Raw genomic sequence first — 22,118 nt, forward strand, 5'->3', positions numbered from 1 at the left:
TGCAGCTCCCAGCCCCGGCCCCACAGGTGAGTCTCTCCCGATCCCAGCAGACGTGGGGGAAGAGGGGAAGAGCATCGAGTGACAAAGGGGGAGAGGGGAAGAGATGCGAAAAGGGGCAGGGCCTCAGGGGAGAAGGAGGTGGGGCCGGGGTAGAGGCAGGGCCTCGGCGGGTAGGAGGCGGGTGGGGTAGGTTCCAGCACTCCTGCTGGAGTGTCCGGTCTCTACATGTAATATTACAAAGCTGCACCCCTGGCTCAGGGGTTTCTTTAACACCACACTGGCTGCAGCCATTGCAGGACAGGGTCGGTTCTGCTAGTCTGAGCTGAGGAGAGGAGGCATCCGCAGCTGATGGAAGGAATGTCCGGCCAAGCCAACGCAGGCTGATGTACTTTACACACGTGTTACAGTTCCAGGGAGATTGTCAGAATGGGCAGCGGAGATCAGTGACTTCGCCCAGCCTGGCTGGTTTCTAACCCTGCTTCAGGGACTTCCATGGACGCTCTGGGCTGTAAAACCCTGTAGGGACAGAACCTGAGACTCGGGGGTTTGGGTGCGTGCTAGTGAAGCGCTGGATGGCTCGGCCAAGGCAAGTGCAGAGCAGCTGTGCGTGTTCGTGACAGACACCAGGTGTCACTGCAGCAGTAGCAAAGGCCGGGCTGCTCTAACCACCTCCAGCGCTATTAAAAAGATGCAGCTGTCGCCCTTGAGCCACCCACTTCCAGTAGCTGCACGACCTTTAAAGCCAGTAGCTTAGAGAGGCAGAAGGTGGGGGGTGGGGGTGTTGTGAACAAAGGGCCCCCCCACTGCAGACAGCAAAGTTGGTGGGCCTCACCTTCGACTTTTCCCGGTGCCAGAAGCACTAGCTCTGCGAGCATTAGGGCTGGGCCCAGTTAGACGAGCTGTCGACATTTGCCTCCGACTGGCCCGTGACTTCAACCTCTATTGCCCGTTGGTTAGATTTTCAAACAAGCACCTTTGTGCTTCTCCCACACGTCCCCCCACGCTGGGGACGCGCTCCCTGTACACAGCCACAAAGCTGCCTCCTTATCCGCTTTCTCCTCCCTGCGCCATGACGCCTACAAAAAATAGTCAGGTGGCAGGTTGCGGAGACCACTGCCTGTCAGGCCACCCAATATGGTCTCACAGTTTCCTTGTGCTCCCCCGTCAGTCTGTCTGTATCCAGCTGTTGTCCTATCTACTAAGATTGTAAGCCCCTTGGGGCAGGGGCTATCTTTTCGTTCCATGTTTATACAGCATTGAGCACAAAGGGGCCCTGGTCCATGACTACGGCTCGTTGGCACTAGGGTAATATCATTAATAATTATTTATAAGACCTACTGGTTTTTCACACATTAGGGCTGGGTCCCATTAGGCACGTAGGAACAGCATTGAAGTCCTGTTTACGAACACAGCCATGGATGCTCTTCTCCAGTGCGGAGGCAGACATCCGGTTTTGTTTTTGTGAAGGCTCCACCCGCTCATTGCTGGACTCATGACGACTGCCCCGGGCTAATACGAAGGGCCACATTCAGATCTGGTGTAACTGGGAACGATTCCAGCACATTTGAAACCAGGCCCGCAATCTTCACGGTGAAGAACTTCCGTCGTTACCTCCCGTGGGGGCACTTACGAGAGACGGTTTATAGGAGCTGAAAGAAATCCACAACTAGCCCAGGTAACGCTATTCACTGCAGGCTAGTTCAGCTTCGAACAGCCGGAGTGCTGACGGCCACAGTCTGAAGAGGACAAGAGCAGCGGTGCAGTGAGTATCTGAGCTGAGGGAACCAGGCCAGCAGAGTGGAGTAGCTGGCTGTGTACCCGTAGAACAAGAGTTCAACCCCAGGCGCCAGTCACTGGGTTCTGTGCATAAAACCCAGATGACTCACCTTACATGCACCTCACCACTGCACAGACAATGAACAGGTTGTGGATGGGAGGAACATCCCGGCAGTCACAGAAAACGCAAACGATTAAAAAAGTCCTGCTTTAAAGAGAGTTTTCAGTGCGTGGGGAAGAGCTGTGCGGAGAGCATGGACAGCACCCTCACCCCTGACCCCTCTGTGGGCACAGTTCAGCTGATGGGTGTTTTCCTCAGAGCCGGTACGAGGAGAATACGTGTGCCTCCTGGCCCCTTTGTTAGCATGGGGTGAGGTGCGGGGGGGTGGGGGGGCAAATACAGGGGAGGGACCAGTCACCAGAGGAAGGAAGATGCCCCAACCTTCCCCTTGTTCTCTCTGGGCTGGGAAGTTTTGCCCGCCACCCGGGACTGCCACTCAAAACCTGCCTCCCTGGCTCCGCTGCAGAGCCTCTGGAAGTTTTCTGTGCCCCACTCCAGGCTGCCATGGCTGCAGGCTCTTTCTGCTGGAGGACAATGCATCTCCTGCACCTGACCCGGCAGATCCTGCGGGAAGGCAGAGGGGACCCTCCCTGCATGGCTCTTGGGGGAAACCATCCCGGGTGGGGGGGTCAGGAGCAACCTTTTCAATCCTGAGGCAATGGTTTGCTAGCTTTTTCCTCACCCCCAGCACGGCAGTCTGCAGACCAGACCTGGCATCATTTCCCTGCTAGGAGCTGCTCAGGCTCCCCCCGGATTCCCACCTTAACTCCTGGTGAGGAGTAAGTGCAGCAAGTGCCATCAGTGCAAGCCGTCTGCCAAGGGCCGTGGGCCAGGTCTGGCCTTCTGCAGCTGCCACCCGCCAAGAGCCGTTCCACTCAGCTGAGAATGTTCAGTAAGACTGTGACTGGCCTAGACACAGCAGTGTAGCATCAAGCACGGCCCTGGCCCCCTGAGGCCTCCACAGCAGCTGGGAGACAGCATTTGGCACACGGCCATAGGGCCAGAGAGCCAAACCCCTGCAGGCATCTGCTGGTTGACCAGTGAAGGGCCCCTGTTGAGGTTAGCAGACCTACCTTGACACCCCACGCCAGCAAAACTCCAACCAAACAAAACTGAGAACCGTTCATTGAGGCCTTGTAAGTTCTACTTGCTCCACTTGCTTCTGCCCAGCGCAGTGCAGTCATCCCGAATTTATAGCCACCCCATAATAAACCGATGTCCGGACAAGTGAGAGAAACAAAAAACCGTCTCAAGGAATAAACAGAAACAAGGAATTAGCGATGGGGAGTGTTGTTTCTGTACCCAAGATTGAACGGATCTGCCCACAGACGTATGTTCAGGGACCTCAGTGTTTGGTTCCCACCTTCCCCCCCCCCGGCTATTTTCCTCTAGAGCATTGGTTCTCAACCTGGGGGTTGTGACATGGTTATGTGGGGGCGGGGGGGTGGGGGGAATCAGGAGTTGTGAGCTCCCCTGCTTCCTCCCGGCACAGGAACGTGGCAGTGGGCGGGAAGGGGGGGCGAGCGGTTACACACAAATTCTGCTCACCCACCCCACAACGTTCCTCCTCGCCCTCCTAGTGGATTGTGAGGGGGGAGTGAGGAGCAACGCCAGCACTCCCTGCATCCCAGTCAGTCACTTTCCCCACCTGGGCTGTGCTGTGAGGCGAGCATCAGGAGCTGCTGGTCTCTGCCCTCCCCTTACGTAGCGCAGGTGTGGAAAGTGACCTAGATGCAGGGAGCCCTGACATTGCTCCTCACTCCCCCCACCCACACACAGCCCCCTAGTGGGGTGCAGAGGAGCAGTGTTGGAAGGGGGAGTGAGCAGAAATACCAGCCGCTCCATGCCTCCAGGTCAGTTTCCCCAGGTGGGCACAGGATGGGAGTGCAGGGGTGAGGGGTGAAGGGGCAGTGGGGAGCTCACAGGGGTTAGGGGGTTGCACTCAGAGCTTTGCTGTGTGAAGGGGGTCGCCAGTACAGAAATGTTGAGCCCCACTGCTCTACAGCACTGAACAGGAAGCATCTCTCCGGAGCCCCATTGTCTATTTCCTGCCATGTTGGGGATGCTGAAGAATTGGCAAATCTCGGTCTTTCCTGTCTTTGGATAGACTTCAGAAAGGAAACAAGACCAAGCCTTCAGCACATGCCAGATGGTGCTGGTGGGGGGCTATACAGAGAACAGAGTTTTGGTGCAGTTTTTTTTTAAAGTATGAATAAATACCCGATTCGCTCTCTTTGACCAACACACTCAGGACCCAGGTTTCCAAAGGCTATCTGCAGGCAATAGTCTGTTGTGCCTGTTGAAGTCAATAGGACTCTGCAGAAGCACATGTCTGCTTGCAAGATTTGGGCCTTGAATTATTATGAGACACGAGCCAGATGCAGAACAACCCTGATTCAACTGGTGTGTGGGGTAATCAAAGGCACAAGTGCACGGGACACACGACTTTCGGGGTACAGGACTGCCCTCCACTTAATCCACAAGTGTGGTTAGCCAGAGACCAGAGTCACGTGGAGGACCGGATCTGATCTACTTACAAGAACGATCAGTAAAATATTACACGGCAGTTGTGATTATGACCCTAAGCCTTCCAGGCGCCCCACATGGGCAGAGCTCTGCACCCACTCAAACTTCAGGGAGACACTGGCAGGGGCAAGTTCCTGTCTGCACAGTGCTGAGTGTAGGATCGAGGCCTATGTAAGTAATTCTGTAGCTAGGCAGAGATCTGAGAACTGAGATGATCAGCTACCACGGATCCCAAGTTACTGAGCGAGAGAAAAATATGCAGCCAGAGCGATGCCCTTGGATGAATTGACACTAAGAACTGATCTTTGTTGATTTCATGGGTACAAACAGACCAGACAGCCTGGAGCCAGCACACCCTCTGCTCAGCCAATGCCCCCCACCGCACCAGGGAACGCTTGGCTCACCTGGTCCTGTCAAGGCATTACTGCTGTTTAGCTGCCCATCTTAAACCGCAGCAGGTTGTAGATCTCCTGGGGGTGGCCCAGCCACTTCCCCACCCTCTCCATGGACAGCAGAGCTCACCTAGGGGTTGTAGAATGAACTCTTGCCCATGGTTTTTTCTCCCCTTGTAGGCTGGCTGGGAGCATCCAGACAGGGAGCTCCAGCAGCAGAGCCTGTTTAAGGCACTCAGGGTTACAGGACAAGTGGTCACCTAACCTGTCACTGGTCTGAACTGACCCCACAATGTGACACCCCGTCTATCCCAGTAAGAGCCAAATTCTATAGTCCCCAAAACAGGCAAAAAGAGGTGATGCTGTGGCAGGCTTCCCCTCCTTAGTGAGCCAATACAACACCCGGTTTGCATTTACAGTTCTGTCTCTGCAGCGCTGTATACCACCGCCACCCCAATCTCACACCTAGGCCAGTCGGGCAGGCCAAGTTGCCATTATATTCTGTAACATGACAGTGCTGCCCCATTCCTACAAATCCTGAGATACAAGGGGTGAGAGACGGGGAAGAGGTCAAAGTGATACGGGCTGGGAAGCAAGGAGGAAAGCACAGAGAGGGAGGGTGTTGCGTGGGTATCAGTTCATACGCCCACAGCTGGTTATTCAATAACTGCACCAGTGAAAACTCAGATTCAATTTCTTCAGTGCAAAGCGATTTATTTGAAACGAGGCATCACAGACAGCAAAGGCTATACAATGCCTCTGCTTAGTCAGCCTCAATTTCCCAATCATAAACCCTCAGTAATTGTGCTGGCTACACACAGTGTCCTGATTAGTAAACAAAGCAGGCATAGCTACCAATTGTAGATGGAGACTACTTTTCTTCTTGTCCCTCCAGATACCACGTCTGTTTTCTTAGTCCTCGAGCAGGGTGTTGGCTATCCCAAGGCCCTCTGATTCCAAAGTCCTGCTTCTATCCAACAGTATCACCAATCTTTTTAGATCGATGGGAGCGTGCAGATACAACATGTGATATTCCCCAGTACTTGTACCCTTTTGCCAAAGGGGTCACTGTTAACTCACAGGCTGGGATCTGCTATGTGTGCGCTAAGGAATTGGCATGCGTCTCGTCCGATAATGACAGCAAGGCTTTAATTACTATACCTATCAACACATACAATGAGCCCCCAAACCAGAAGTCCAGGATATTTTAGCTGCAAAAGCAATTATCCTCACCAATGCAGGCAAGAGGCGGTGATGGTTTCTTAGCAGCTTCCCCCAAGAGCCTGCATCCGTGGTCTCAGAAGACAGCTGGGCAAGATGGCAGGTCTTGTCAGTTTCTTGTCCAGAGTGATTCTGCACTCTTGACGCTTGCTTGCCTTTTTACCCCTTCCATTGCTGCTCTTTTATATTTTTAAATTCAATGTTTTTCAAAGCATTTTGGTAATTTACATGAGTAAACACAGGAATTCCAGAAAAGAATACAAGAGGGAGAGACCCATGTGCTTTACTTAGTTAAAAGGTGCTAGCCACCTAGATTTGTTGTTTAGGGTCAATGTTCCACCCTTCAAACCAAGGGGCATTGGGGTTGTTGTGATTAAATTGAGCAATACCTGGGGAGGCATCCAGCCATGGGCTTTGATCATAAGGTATTTTCAGAAGTCTGGAGCCATGGAGCTCTAGCACACCCTGCATTTAACACATTGCTGTTTACTGCATAGATGAGTTACTCCCAGAGGATAAGTTCATTAGGGAAGATGGTCCAGACAAGAGAGGCAATTAATAAACAGTTACTTAATGAAATACCAGACATACTTTGAGAATGGAAAGACAGCATGAGTGTGCTGCAATGAGAAACAATCACCCCTTTCCAAAAGGAACGCCAGCCACCATTTCACATACTCTGCAATATGCATCTTATTAATATTTGGTAGCTAAATTTTACAAGTAGGCCCAGCCTAGCTGAAATTTCATGGTCTACAGTCACATCCCCAAAATATGCTTTGCTCGCATGTCATAATACATTCATCATTTGGGAGGGGCTACAGGGATCGGCTGACATTCACTCTCTCGTTAACTACTGACCCGGGCTCCTGATGTCATGCTGCTCTATAGGATCGGCTAGTCCCACCTTCACCATTACTCACCCCCACGAGTACACACCAGGTGAAATCTCTATATAGCAATTCAGCACCATCCCAACACAGTGCAAACAGGGTAATCACATGTCAGGAGAAAGGAGCCAGGCAGGGGGAGAAATCCCCACCCGCAACTTGCTAATTATTTTTAGGAAGCCAGGGTCTTCTGATCAATAGGCACTTGCCCCTATGCTTAATCTTTAAAAACACAAGAGATCTCTGGTAATTTGATACCAACTAATATTGCCTCCTTCAGGTCATTATGGCCCACTGTAAATGCAGCTGAGATAACTGTGCCCATAAATCCTCTGTTACAGGTGCAGTGTGGAATTGAAGGTGCTGTTTGTTCCTGTGCTAGACGTGTAATGCTCACATGCAGCGATCCTGCTCTTACATCCAGAGAAGGGGCTTCCATGACCCTGGTGCGCAGTTCTGAGTAAGTCAGGTGGGGAATAACTCTCACCAGGTGTTACCTTTTCTGGTGGGGGGGAGCCTCTCTTTTGGCAGGGGAGGAGTTAAAAGTGGCAGATGGGCACAGCCTAAGCAGCTCTGCCTTTCTGCATCCAGACAGCTCTGCAGCACAACCTAGTCTCTCTCTGCAGTCTTTAGTACAAGGATGGGATGTACAGCACACACCCACTTGTCACTGCAGTGTAAGGCCACCACCTACTTAGATAAGGGGTCAGACAGATTACCCGCATACTGAAGGGTTCATCAGTCTTAGGACAGGCTAGCTTCCAAACCCAATGACACAGGCTGGAATTGTTCAATTGCTGAGCAATGAAGACAGTGGGGTCAGAATGAAAAGCAAAGGGCAAAGGAGAAGATGAAATCCACAAACGCTAATGTCACATAGCCTTGTATTGGAAAAGGCTGTCAAAATCCATTGAGGCAACCAAAATCAAGGCAGGCCGTTTATATTTCCATTTTAAAATATCCCAGCCAGAACTCAGGTAAAACACTGTTTCCCACAAAGACAAAATGTGAGACTCAAACTGATGCATTTGTTACCTGTTCATCAGAACAATGAAAGCGTCCGAGTCTGGCTGCCAGCCACTAGCCAGCAGCTGCCATTCACCCAATAGCTGCCGGCCAACCAGCACCTCCAGACTTGCCATTCCACTCTCAGCTACCAGGGCCCATGCCAGGATGGAATCCACAGGGCAGCAGACCCAATAGGAAAGAGACAGGAACGAGATCCCAACATTGCCCATCCACCGACTTCACTCTCCCCACCAACCCTCAGTTCTCGCTGACCTGTACGTCCTCCTCCAACACCTCTGACATCGTGCTCAGATACTGCCAGCTCAGCACGGCCAGAAGCATGGCACACGAGAGGTAGATGGGGGAGTAACGGTTACGCAATACCACAGTGCCACTGGGCGAGCATATTGTCTGGATAGAGACAGCGATTTGTTGGGTCTTGTTAGAAGATGGGTCTGTGCTTGGGATCTTCCGATAGATCTGAAGAGAGGAAAAAAGCCCCCACAAGCTTAGAAAATAACCATGAGAACAACACACCATCTAGTAGCCCCTCAAACGTCAAACAGGACCTCCACCACAGGGGCCCTATCATCACAGAAACGCCATGTGTCTTCAACCAGGACAGTGCTCCCCATCAGTGGTGAGCTGCCCAGTTTGAAAGCTGCACTGGGATCAGAACTGCACCAGCTTAGCAGGATTCTGGCCCCATTTCCCTGACTAGAGTAGGCAGGGAATATCTTCCTGGAAACTGTGCTCACAGCTGAACTCTGCTTTAGAGCGCACTCCTCAGCAGTCAGTCTGCAGTGGAGTTGGAGCCATTAGCCAGAACTAGGTGTATCAGTTCTGAATGGTGCTGGGATTTTGTTGCATTGCAGTTTCTGCATTCGGGCACTTTCAGCCGTGTACAGGAGTCTGTTGTTTAAACCTAAGTAACGGTTCCTGCAGGGATGTCTTTGCTTACTGTGTCCGCACTGGGATTTACTCATGGACTAAGGTCAGAAGGGACCATTATGATCATCTAGGAATTCTAGTCTGATCTCCTGCACAATGCAGGCTATAGAACCTTACGCCCCCACTCCTGTAATAGACCCCTAACCTACGACTGACTTACTGACATCCTCAAATAATGGTTTAAAGACTTCAAGGTACAGAGAATCCTCTAGCAAGTGACCTGTGCCCCATGCTGCAGACGAAGGCAAAGAAACCCAGGCTTTATGCCAATCTGCCCTGGGGGAAAATTCCTTCCTGACCCCAAATATGGAGATCAGTTAAACCCTGAGCATGTGGACAAGACTTACCAGCCGGACACCCGGAAAGAATTCTCTATATTAACTCAGAATCAACCACACCTAAAATCCCATCACAGGCTATTGGGCATGTTTCCTGCTAGTAGTCAAAGATCAGTTAATTGCCAAATCAGGCTGTCCCATCATGCCATCCCCTCCATAATCTGATCAACTTAACCTTGATGCCAGCTAGGTTTTTTGCCCCCACTGCTCCCCTTGGAAGGCTGTTCCAGAACTTCACTCCTCTGATGGCTAGAAACCTGCATCTAATTTCAAGTCTAAACTTCCTGATGGCCAGTTTATATCCATTAGTTCCTGTGTCCACATTGATGCGGAATTTAAATAATTTATCTCCCTCCCTGGTATTTATCCCTCTGATGCAATTATAGAGAACAATCATATTTGAAACAGGGACACATTTTAAGAAAATATTTAGGTGTTTAATTCCCAATGATTTCAGGGGGATTTAGGAACATAAGTGCCTTTAAAAAACCAGGCCATGGGCTACAAAATGTTTAGGGCCCATCATAAGCCCTGTTATTAATATGGTTAGGTCAGGTCAGCCCAGAGCTACTCAATTCATACAACCACTACAAAACGGCATCTCACTCAGGGATTTGGGGCAGCGTTTGCATCTTGCCAGCAAAAGCGGTCTGGGAAGCAGTTAGCTCTGATACCGACAGGGCAAGGTCCTCCCCTGCGTGGGCTCAATACTGTTCATATACATTTTTAAGACACAATCCCCGTCCACATGGTCCGGGGGAAACAAGACAGAATGCTGCAAGGCAGGACCACAGACACTAGCCCGGCTAGCACTGCTCTGCAGGGACCCTGCCCACGGTGTGTGACATCACCTGAGCAACCTTCTAGCAAGAACTGTTTGTTTAATCAGAATTTGATTGGCCTGGTTTTCAATGGTAAATTGACGCTAGTGGGAGCGCCAGATGCTCAACTGCTCCTTAGAGATCAGGACCGTGTCTTCATTTCTGTACAGCATCTAGCACACTTCTGAGAGCTGCCAGTGACTGCAGGGCTACCTACATCATGGGATTGTGCCACCGTGAGATGACAGTTTTAGAAACAGGTGAATTAAGCTACCAAAGTTATGCCCTATATAGAGGTCAACTTGCACACCCATATCCATTTAGGGGTCTTTTGTTTTCCTTGATGTTCTGCAAAGATACGGAGTTATCAAACAGGCATAAAGAAATGGTGAAACTCCCCATTAAGTTGACTCAGTAGGAAAAAATCTATAGTATCTATGTGTAATCACCATGTATTTATCTGTAAATTGTAGCATAATGCAAAACCCACATTGTACAACTGCATACAACTGTATAACATTCAGTGTAGCATTATCCAATAGACTATAAAATCTGAGTAATGAGTGAGGACAGAGAATTTAAAGCATCAGGGAAAACAGTCACGTCCCAGATTTTACTACTTCAAGAAACAAGTACAGTAGGAAACAGCTTGATCTTCAGCAATTTTGCTCAAAGCAAATTGAAAGATACTAAACTGCTTAATCAGCTGGTTATAGTGGAAACCCAGCTTAGCCCTAACAGCAGAACACTGAGCATTAAAGAGGAAACCGCGACATCTGATGATTAGTCTTTGAAACCAAGACACCAAACCTACCTCTCCCACATACTGGTACATTATTGCCTTGACAGCCTGCATGTTTGTGGCATCCATCATTAAAGTGACAACTTGTCCTTTCCGAATCTTCACCACACCCCTGAACACCTGTTTGTTATTGTAACAGGCAGCCAGCGTGGCAATGGCCATCACCTAGGGAGAAGTGACAAAACCAGACTTTACTCTGGGCTGTAAGCAGTGCACATGGCGTGAAAACCTGACCCCATTCCCAATCGATGGCAAAGCACCCATTGATTTTAGTGGGGCCGCGATTTCAGCCACCTGGTAAAAAGCAGAATTCAGCTGAAAGGAGAGGATAGAGGAATGATTTCTAAAGAACCAGTGCTCATAATTGATGACTAAAGCAAAGACAAGGAAGATACAGAGGACAGACAAGTTCGTAATATTTTCATCAACTATATAGGATAGTCTTGGTTTAGGAGGAAAAGAGGTCATGTTTCTTTACATTTATCTGACAGCAGCCCCCTCGAACTCCTCACACTATTAATGTCAGTGGGAGGAGCATGTACATGAAAAAGCAGGGACATTCCTTTAGGGAAAGAATTTCTCAGGACAGGACAAACACACTAAATGCTTGGTGAACTCCATGTTGAATTTATTTATATACTGTTATTAAATGGTCCTAATATTAAAGACTATGCATAAATGACAAAAAACATCCAGTTGCAATGGGGAGGATGAAGCAGTTAGAAGATCCTGTTTAAAACATCTGTAAAGGTTAACATACCTGGGGAATAGCACAGAAGTTGAAGAGACGTTGGTTTTTCAGTCTAGATAAATATGTGAGGACATCAGGGATGTGCTGTAAGGCATTTGTGATCAGTTCATTCAGACACTGGACAGCTGCGTCAATGTTCTCTGGCTTGGCGAGATCAGAGAGCTCCTTGGCGTACCTGCTCCAAACCTGGGAATGCCGACAGTACATAGCAACACCACTCAGCATTTAGCATTTTTCAGAAATTCATATTTAAAGGGTGCCTGTATCAAGCTATTAAAATAAAGTTTTATTACTGAACTTCACCTCTTCCTCATAATCAAACCTTGTTGCAGTCAGAAGAAGGACCCTTGAAACACTCGAGTTTACTCCAGATCTCAATTCCGTTCAGCCCCATTACAGGGCCTCTCTCAATGAGACATAGTGGGATACAGAGACTAACTTCGAGAAGAGAATCCTACCAAAGTGGTGAACTTGTAGACAGACACTAAACAAAGGCATGTGGATCCCACTCCGCTGAGAAGAATTTGACCCAGATGGGAGCTCTAACGTTCAACATCCATGCCTCTGATTCAGCAACGCACTTACGTACTTATTGCAGTAGAGTTGTCATACAGCCAACGATGCTGATGCTTTTGCTCTGCTCCATGCACCCAAAGTGTTCTCGGACAGCAGAGGTTTCTCTAGACACTCTGCTGAACAGATGCATGACCAGTGATAATAATCAGGGTCTCCTAGATCACAGCTTTCTTCTGTGATCACGGGGAGACAAACACACCACAGGTGCTCCAGCATCTGAGTTTTGCTTTTATGACACGTTGATGAGATGTTTGCCTGCCATTTCATTGCACAACGTTTACTAGGATACAAGTTTACCATGGTTAGCAATAGAGTTTAGTCCCTGGAGAGAGAGAGAGAGAGAGAGAGAGAGACACACACACACACACACACACACACACCCCTAATTGTGACTGCTCAGCTATGTCACTGTCAGAGCTCAAGGACAGAAGAGTTTGGCCTAACTCTGTACAAACAGACTTGGGCAGGTTTATTTGAAAAGCCCAGAGATCTTCTAAATCTGAAGAGGGACCAATGATAAATTCAGTGAAATGAGTCTTGTAACAGGAAGTTCTGACTAAACTGCATCAAAGCAGTACTAGTATCTCCACTCCTGTCCCTTTCACATGCGCTGTCAGCATCACAGCACTAGCACTTCCTAATGAGCCATGACTAGCTCAAGTTCTTATCCAGAAAAGGGCTGGTTTCCTTTACCTCTCTAGGCCAGAATTCTCTTCCCGCCAGCTGATCCTCCAAATAATCACGGATGAGGACAGTTTTCTCTATGAAGACGCCCATGGAATTTGCAACCTCCGTATCCTGTCCTACGATAGGGTCTTCTAGCTCCAGTATCGAGAAGAGATGGGAAAGGCCAATGTACACCAGCCCAACAACACAGTGACAATACTGTAAGGTTTGGAGAAGGAAAAAAATACATATATATACACACACACACACACACACACACACACACACACACATATATATATACACGTCTAGGTTACACAGTGTGCCATGTGTTGTGCCTTTCCTCGTTTCGATGACTAGGTCATTTAGTCTTTGAATTCAGTGTGACAAGGACTGAGCATTCCTTGGCATGTCTCTTCATGCCCATGCTTGACAGCCAACATCCCCACACCAGGAACATGCCTCTGCCACATGTGTGCTACCACCGATTCAATGCTTTACTTAGGAAAAAACAGTAAATGGGTCAGTCACAGCTGTTAATGGCTCAGGGCTTCCATCTTCCAGATGAAAGACCCATGTAAGAGCAGCTTCCCCAGTGGCCTATTCTAGTTGAACAGCTTCCAGACTTCATCGTGGACATTTACAGCCACTGTCATCCACAAGGGTCAATTACAACATACAGCAGCTAGTCAATAGCTGGTGAAATTGACAGGCCTGGGGCAGGGACTATGGGTGTTGCCCTGAGCATGCTCTCTCAATGCTCACTCACAGATATACTCACCTTATCCCACTCGTGCAGGGAATCAACCTTCCTTTGCAAAAACTCTGCCATTCCAGCTCCCATCTTGCGACACACATCTGCAATCACATCCTGATACACCTTTGACAGGTTCCTGAACTCCAAGGAGATCTACAGAAGAAACCACAAGAAAATATACACAGTGCTGAAAATGAATGCCAAATTCAGCTTCACTAACAGACTAAGAGAAAGATCAGTTGAAGCTTAAATGGGGCCTTATCCTGCTCCCACTGCAGGGTTTGGCAAAATTCCCCACTGGCTTCAATGGCAGTAGATTTAAGCCCCTCAGCAGTAAACACAAATTCCGCAAGTTCTTCAACAAGAATTCCTAGGATCTTTGGCCACAGCTCAGAGGCAGTTTGTATCTTCAGTAAGACTCTAGGACCTTGGACAGCATCACTTGGGAGTTAGTTCATGATGGACTTACAAAAATACTCTGTGGGAAGAGTCCCACCAAGTCAACGGCAGGTAAACTGATGGGAACAGTTCCAAGAAAAGATTTCCAGTGTTCTTTTGAAGCTCAGCTCTCTATGGCCGACGCAAAGCCAGGCTCCCCAGATGGCAGCATGTGTGCAATGGTTAATTACCCTCGCTCTTAACAATTTGCATTTAACCTCCAGTTTGAATCTTGGTGACATCCACTCATGGCCACTGGATCTTGTTACGCCTTTGTCTGGTAGATTAAAAAGTCCTTTAGCATCTTCATCATGGGCGGGTAATTCTAGCCTGATCCAGTTGCCTTTTAATCTTCCCTTCAATAAACTAAATAGATGGAGAGACTACAGCAGCTCAGTTGTGGCTAGAAAACTGCACTGGGTCTCAGAAGACTTGTTGCTATTTATGCATCTGTCCCAGGCCCACAGGACATTCTCACACACAAACGAGGGAAGTGTCGTCCACATGAAATTACTATAAAATGGACACACAATTGGTTGAAAGACCATATTCAAAGAGTAGTTCTCAATCATTCTCTCTCACACTGGGAGCACATACAAGGTGGGTGCCCCCCGGGGTCAGGTACTATTCAATATTTTCATTCATGACTTGGTGATGGGGAGGAGATGATGTTTGTAAAATTTTGGACGATGCCAAGCTGGCAGGGGTTGCAAGCACTTAGGAGGACAGGATTAGAGTCCAGAATGATCTTGATCAATTGGAGAATTTGACTGAAATCAATAAGATGAAATTCAGTGAAGACATGTGAAAGCAGTACACTTGGGAAGTGGAAAAAATGCCCAAATACAAAATGGGGAATTACTGGCGAGGCAGCAGTACTGTGGGAAAGGACTTGAGGGATTACAGTGGATCACAGACTGAATACGAGTCAACAACGTCACGTGCTTGTAAAAAAGGCAAATGTCATCCTGGGGTGTATTAACAGAAGTGTCCTGTGTAAGACACAGGAGGGGATTGTTTTGCTCTATTCAGAGTTGGTGAGGCCTCGGCTGGAGCACTGTGCCCATATTTAGGCACCACACATAAGGCAAGATGTGAACAAATTGGAAAGCATCCACAGGAGATCAACAAAAATGCTAAAAGGTTTGGAAAAAATAACATACGAGGGCAGGTTGAAAGAAGTGGGCATGTATAGTCTAGAGAAGAGATGGGTGAAGGGGGACCTGACAACAGTTTTCAAAAACATAAAAGATTGTAACAAAGAGGGTGGTGAAGGTGATCAATTGTTGTCCATGTCCACCAAGGGTAGGACAAGTAGTAACGGGCTCAGTTTGCAGCAAGAGAGATTCAGGTTAGATATTAGGAACGTTTTCTAACTCCAAGGCTACTGAAGCACTGGAATCGGTTACCTACGGAGATTGTGGAATCTTTGTTATTAGTGGTTTTTAAGAACCAAGTAGACAAGCATTTTGCAGGGATGGTCTAGATAGAGTTGGTCCTGCCTAAGCACAGGGGGTGGGAACAGACGACCTATTGAGGTCCCTTCCATTCCACACATTTCTCTGATAGAATGAAAACCTTTAATGGAGATTAAAATATTTGACAAAACCCTGTAAATTAACTGAACTTCTCTCAAAATTTCAGAGCTCCTGTTCTTCTGATAATGACGACATCAAGTGTTAAATACAATCCTTAGAAGCTAGACTGAAATCTACTGCAGAACAGATGTGGTCAGTGAATCTCAACTTGGTCACCAGCACTGCCTGCTTGATGAACCAAAGCATGGACTCAACTGGAACACTGAAATAACACAGAAATCTGCATCTAGCATCACACCAGAGTAGTAGACTCATGTGTCTTGTTCCCATGCACATCCCTGTTAATGTTTGGGTTGCAATTACTGGAGTGGGGAGAAGAGGTTTTGTTTGTTTAAAATTCCTAAGAAAAGGAAGGATGGAGTAAACTAGGGCCCCAAAGTTTAGTGGCTTATAAATGAAATATCATAAAAATCAATGTATTAAATTACACTTTAGTTACACCCAAGGCATATTGTTAAAATACCATTAAGTGTAATTCAGGAAACTTGTGCTATAGCTCTGTCTAGCTATTTATAGGTCTCTGCTCCCACAGCCAAACATTTAGTATCTGAATGCTTCAATAGAATTGCTTCTGTGTACAATGCAATGTGAGCATAAACTTGTACTATTGCAAATTCAGAGATTTACAGGCCAGAAGGAACCATTATGATCATCTTGTGCGACCTCCTGCGTAACACAGGCCAGAAACCGTCACTCAGCAATTCCTGCATCGAACTCATGAAGTCTTGGTTGAACTAGATCATACATTTATGAAACATTGAGTCTCAGTTTAAAGACTTCCAGTGACAGAGATTCTACCACATCCTGGTTAACGTCTCCCAATGGTTAATTCCCCTCATGGTTTGAAAGGGGCAACTTATTTCCAGTCTGAATATGTCTAACTTTACCTTTCGGTCACTGGAACTTGTCATGCCTTTGTTGGCTAGATTAAAGAGCTCTCCCGTATCAGACAATCTCCTCTCTATATAGGTACCTATCGACTGTGATCAAGTCACCTCTTAACCTTCTCTTTGAAGAACTAAATAGAATGAACTGCTCAAGACACTTGTAAGTAAGTAACAGATTCTCCAAAGCCTCCACCAAGCTAACACCCCCCATAAACTAGACATCAGGAAGTGACAGAGCAAGCTGCTATCATTCCCCATTGCTCCATGGGGCACAGTACGCAACACCTGAGGTCGACTGACATGGAGAGCAAGGATTAACAAGTTTGTCATTTCCTAGCATGAAGCCGATCTTTTTCAAAACCCAAAGGAACATATCATGTTTTAAGCCAAGTTTTCAGAGGGTGGCCCTGACTTGCACACATGCAACGTTAATCAGAATTTATTTTCCCCCCAATTCTGAATGCAGTCACATGTGCAACTGAGTAGACCCCTAAATCACTATAGTTACGCAAAATTGCAGTGGAATGTACATGAGTGAGGTGTGTGACTGGACATGATCCTGGGCCTCTGTTCTTTAATACACAGCACTCAACGTCAAAGCTGGTAACACTCAGCTGTCCCACTTCCCAATCAGTTGTTTTCTGCATCTCATTCATATATTGAGCAATGCAGACAAACAGCAAAGCCAGTGACACTCCAGCATGCGTTGTCGATGACCATGTCTTCAGTCATCTGGCAATTCCTATGGACCAAGTTGTGAAGAGGTTTGAAATGGATATCTGTACTAGTCAACGTACGGGTTGTATTATAGTTTGAAACAAGGAAAATAATGGCTCACCGTTGGGAAGTCTTCAAGCACTTGTTTGTACTTATCCGTGCTTTCCATATATCTCCATTCTGGCTGATACAGATAGGAGTGGAAGTCACGCAACAATGGGATCTTAGTTTGTAAAGCGATGGTCATATCGTCTTCTACCGTGTCCAGAGCTCGGAGAACCAAGTAGAAGATGCATACGGCATGACTACAGCAAGAGAAAGGATTCCATATTACTCAGGATTACCTATTGCTCAGACAGATCATTTTTAACTATCACATGGCTTTTGTAAGAGACATTCCCAAGTTAAACAGTCCAGCAGCACAGTGGGAGCTATGTAGTTATTGCACTGAGTGCAGCATGTGTGATACCTGCCTTGGGGGCAGGTGGCATGTGTGTGCATTTGGTGCAAGGAGCCCATGCCCCTCAGAGATGGAGGCAAATGCGAGGGCGCTTCTGCCAAAAAGGAAGCAAAACACAAGCCTAACCCACACCCTGAAGCATATGGACAGATTTTGAACTTCCAGTTCCCTTCACAAACATGGCAGATTTCGAACTTCCGATTCCATTTGGCATTGGTGAGCCCAAAAAATACACACACAAAAAACCAGTGAGACGTAAGGCCGGGGGCGGAGGAGGAGAAGGCTCAGGATTCCAAAGAACCACACATTTCCACGTGGTTCTAGTTTATTCATAACCCGGGGATGAGACTTTCTGGGACACAGCAGAGCAGTCCCACACCCAGTGTGACAGCATCTGTGCTGTTAAAGAGGATCAAAGTCTCAGGAAAGGAGAACATCAAAGTGGAGCACAGGGAAACAATCCCATAGCTCAGACCCTCCTTCTAGAGGAGGTCATGGTATCTGCTCGCGAGAGCTAATCCCAGTTAAGAAGAGACAGGTGACCATAACGGGGAATTCAGTTATTAGAATAGCCATGTGACAGGGCATTTTTGCTAGGCACTGGTTCTCCAAGAGTTAACTCTACCCTGTGGACTTAGGAAGCCAGGCCCCCTCAAATCTGCTGGGCATGCTCCAGCTGGAGACTGGGTATAAGAGAGAGCCAAGCAGTGGGGGCAAAGAATCCTAGCTGGCTTCAAGACAGAGCTTGATAAATGTATGGAGGGGATGGTATGCTGGGACAGCATAACTTGGCAATTGACTTATCTTTGACTCCTAGCAGTAAAAATGCCCAATGGCCTGTGAGGGGATGTTAGATGGGGAGGGCTCTGAGTTACTACAGAGAATTCTTTCTGGGTGTCTGGATGGTGAGTCTTGCCCACATGCTCAGGGTTTAGCTGATTGCCATATTTGGGATCTGAAAGGAACTTCTCCCCAGAGCAGATTGGCATAGGCCCTGGGTGGGTTTTGTCTTCCTCTGCAGCATGGGTCACTTACTGGTGAATTCTCTGTCCCTTAAAGTCTTTAAACCAGTATTTGAGGAGTTCAATAACTCAGTCTTCGGTTAAGGGTCTGTTACAGAAGTGGGTGGGTGATGTTCCTTGGCCTGCGTTGTGCAGGAGGTCAGATTAGATCATCATAATGGTCCCTTCTGACCTTATAGTCTATGAGCTGACCATGTGAAAGGCCAGACCCTGGGTGTGGCCAGGAACACGTGGTGGCTGCGCTGACGTTTAACCCTCTCCTGGCCCACTCAGCCGGGGATGCTGCTGGGCTCCGGCTGCCCGGAGAACCCTGCCCCGCCCCGCCGGGCTCGGGGCTCCTGCACTCGCTGCTCCCGGCCGGCCCGGCTGCTGCCCGAGGCTGCCCAGGGACCCCTCCCGCATCCCGGCCTGGCAGTGCCGGGCTCCCGCGGCGCGGCCCCGGCCCAGGGAAGCCCTGGTGCCTCGGCCCCGGCCGGCGGGCGGGCGCTCACCGCAGCTCCCCGTCCAGCGCCGGGAGGACGGCGGCGAAGCTCCGGCTGGTCTGGCTCAGGTGCCGGTAGCAGGTCTGGAGGCTGTCGCTGAGCGCGTCCTGCGGGCAGAGCAGAGAGGACACGGGCTGCTGGAAGCGGGGCGAGGCCGGGCAGCCCCCGGCGGGGAACCCCGGTGCACGAGCCGGCTGCCCCCGCGGAGCCGGGCCCCCGGCAGGGGCAGCGGCAGGGCCGAACAGCGCTTGTACGGGCTGGGGAGAGACCCCCCTCCCCGAAACCCAAGAGCCAGGAGCTCAGGCACTAATAACCCGAACTGCTGCAGATACTGGCCGAGACACCCGCAACTCTCCGCATGAAAACAAAGTAGCAGGTTCCAGCAGCTCCTGCCTTAATCCTGTGAACCAGCCCCGCGTGTCACCCCAACATCCTGCAGCCTCAGTGCAGACGGTCAGTGCAATAGCCCCTGCTCCGTGCTCCACCGCATGAAATGTAAGCATACAAAAGCTTTCAGACCCAAAGTAGGTCTTTATATAAAGAAATCTGTCTCCTTGCATAATTTAGATAGTCCACTCCCCGTCTCATCCCAGCATGATAGGATAGGATAGTTACAGCTAGGGGAGATAATCAGACCTCATTGGACAGAGACATGAAGTTTGTTTGTAAATAGGTGAATAACCGGGCAAAGAACTCAGCTCAAATTAATTTCATAGAAGAACTAGTATAATGTGAAGATAATTAATTAAAATTGGCACTTATGATCCTACCCTCCTTCCAAAGAGGGACAGCAAACGGTCAGCAGTGTGGGGACACCGAGGAAGGTGTAGATCCTGCTAGGTGATGAGCAGGTGGAAGCAGATCATACCTACACCAGTGAGTTTCCACAACTGACCTCTTCAGTCCATGCTTCTGAAAGTCACTTGGCCAGGCAGACACCTGCATCCCTACAGGGTGACTTGCAAGATCAGCTTCTTAAACAGTAAAACTAATTTCAAGAGTTACTAATTATGGCATTAATACAGCAGTGAATTCTGTATCCTCCAGGACCAGTGTTCTAGTCTGGCCCAGGTCACTAATGATCAAGGACCCAGTCCTGTTCCCACTGAAGTCATTGGAGTTTTGCCACAAAATGTAATACTAGCTACTAAAATCCAATCCTGCTATTACCTTCTGATAGAGCTGCATGGTCCTTTGTGAAACTACTGACTGAAAGATGAGGGGATGAACCTCCTCTCCTTCCACCCATTTTCTTTAATTGATCCAGGATCCTACACTCTGACCTATCCATGAATGTGTGTGCAGAGAATCCAGTTCAGAGCCTTGCCTTGACCAACAGCCAAGTGTCAAGACCCCAAGTTTTAGCTGATAATATTCTCTAGACGTTTCTGGTCAAGAAACAGCAGTATATGTATCAAGCATCAAGGGTCTTACCCAGTAAGGCTAAATGGATGCGCCAAACATTTATAGGCATCAACAGGTTAAAGGAACAACAACAAGAGTCCTGTAGCACCTTAAAGAATAACAAATTTCTGCAGGCATAAGTTTTTGTGGGCTGCAGAGGCAAGTGGTTTGCAGCCCACGAAAGCTTATGCCCACAGAAAATTGTTAGTCTTTAAGATGCTACAGGACTCTCGTTTTTGCTGTATACAGACTAACACGGCTACCCCTCTGGAACAGATTGAAGGGACACTCTCTAAAGTTGGGAGATCTACCATGCCACCCTCATATGCCAAGTTGTTACAATTATTAGTGAAGTCATACATTCTATGTGTCTCCTCCTTCCCCAAAGCATTCTTCACTACAGTAACCCGGAATGTATGACTAGCCCCACAATATGCCAATGCATGATCAAATGTGAGGAAAACAAGAGGTCTCAAAATATGAACTGATCTTCCTACAAGCACATTGGCAGGGGCCTTGCTGTTTGGTTTCCCCCCCAAGAGCACTGAACAGAGATTATCCTGTGTGAGATCCAGGATCTGTTACTTGCAGCTCTGGGGACAGTGAAGAACTGTTGAGCGCTGGCCTTCCCCATCTTTTGTACTTCTACAGAAACCAAAAAGGAAACCAGATCAAGCGTTCATAATATGGGAGATGGCATCCTATACAAACCAACAGGAGCGTGGCAGAAAACACTAACCTGTACCTGACTCTCTGTGTTTGACGGAGGCTCCCCTCCTGCCGAAGGACTAGACGCTATTGACATCCGTGAGGCTCTGGGCACGGGCACATCTCTTTGTGTCACACGCAGCACAGCGCTGATTTTCCAGAACTCTGGAGAAGATCCCGGCTTGGGATAAAAGCAGGGAACAGGCTGCCCGGGGAAGGCAGCTGGGAAGTGCGATTATAGCCTGGTGGCCAGGGAGGTAATTCGGTGCAGGTGGAGAGCTGGGCGGTGCGATGGTCACGGCCCAGGGACCGTCTGAGTGAGAGACACCGCGCGGCCGGGGAGATGCGCGGGGCTGAACGAGGCCGCCCAGAACCGATCGCTGGGTCCGTTTCACCGGGAGGGGAGGGCAGAGGAGACGCCCTGCAGCCAGCACCCCCCGCCCCGCCTCTGCTCACCTGCTCCAGCGGGGGCATCACCGCCGCGCCGCCGCCCAGCTTCACCCGCAGCAGGTTGTAGCTCTCCCGCAGGCGGCCCAGCCACTGCCCCGCCCGCTCCATGGCGCCGCGCGCACCGGCTCCGGGGACCCGCGCACAGGGCGGCTCGCTCTGCCCAGCAGCCTGGCCCGCAGCATCTTAAATGCCCCCGCGCGGCGCCCAGGTGGGAAGGGCCCCGCCCACACCTGCTCGCACCCGCCTATCAGCGTGCGGCGCTCGTGGCTCCGTGGGCTGACGGGGCGCTCATTGGTCAGCAGCCTCGACTCACTCCGGCCACCAAGTTACAGCGGGGCTGAATGTAGCTTCATCTCTTTACTCAGCCCGTAGCCCGAGGCAGGCGAGCAAGTGACGCGTTTGCAAGTTCGGGGACC

At 49.1% G+C, this 22,118-nt stretch overlaps 1 protein-coding gene across 2 annotated transcripts; it reads right to left on the reverse strand.

The window, feature by feature from the left end:
- Positions 1–8,039: 8,039 nt before the first annotated feature.
- LOC137142732 (squalene synthase-like) lies at positions 8,040–21,838 on the reverse strand. Of its 2 annotated transcripts, none has more exons than XM_067532183.1 (8): positions 21,709–21,838; positions 19,150–19,247; positions 17,298–17,481; positions 13,561–13,689; positions 12,807–12,935; positions 11,547–11,723; positions 10,799–10,951; positions 8,040–8,354 (listed from the first exon to the last, which is right to left on the reverse strand). In XM_067532183.1, exons 1-8 carry the CDS (start codon positions 21,808–21,810, stop codon positions 8,133–8,135), a joined length of 1,194 nt encoding a protein of 397 aa, XP_067388284.1. In that variant the 5' UTR covers positions 21,811–21,838; the 3' UTR covers positions 8,040–8,132. The 2 variants fall into 2 exon arrangements, with proteins under 2 accessions (XP_067388284.1, XP_067388283.1); XM_067532182.1 differs by having other exon boundaries at positions 12,807–12,998.
- Positions 21,839–22,118: the final 280 nt, after the last annotated feature.

The sequence above is a fragment of the Emydura macquarii genome, unplaced genomic scaffold (assembly GCF_026122565.2).
Source record: "Emydura macquarii macquarii isolate MOO-44397 ecotype Brisbane River unplaced genomic scaffold, CSIRO-AGI_Emac_v2 contig_3248, whole genome shotgun sequence".
Taxonomy (NCBI): domain Eukaryota; kingdom Metazoa; phylum Chordata; order Testudines; family Chelidae; genus Emydura; species Emydura macquarii.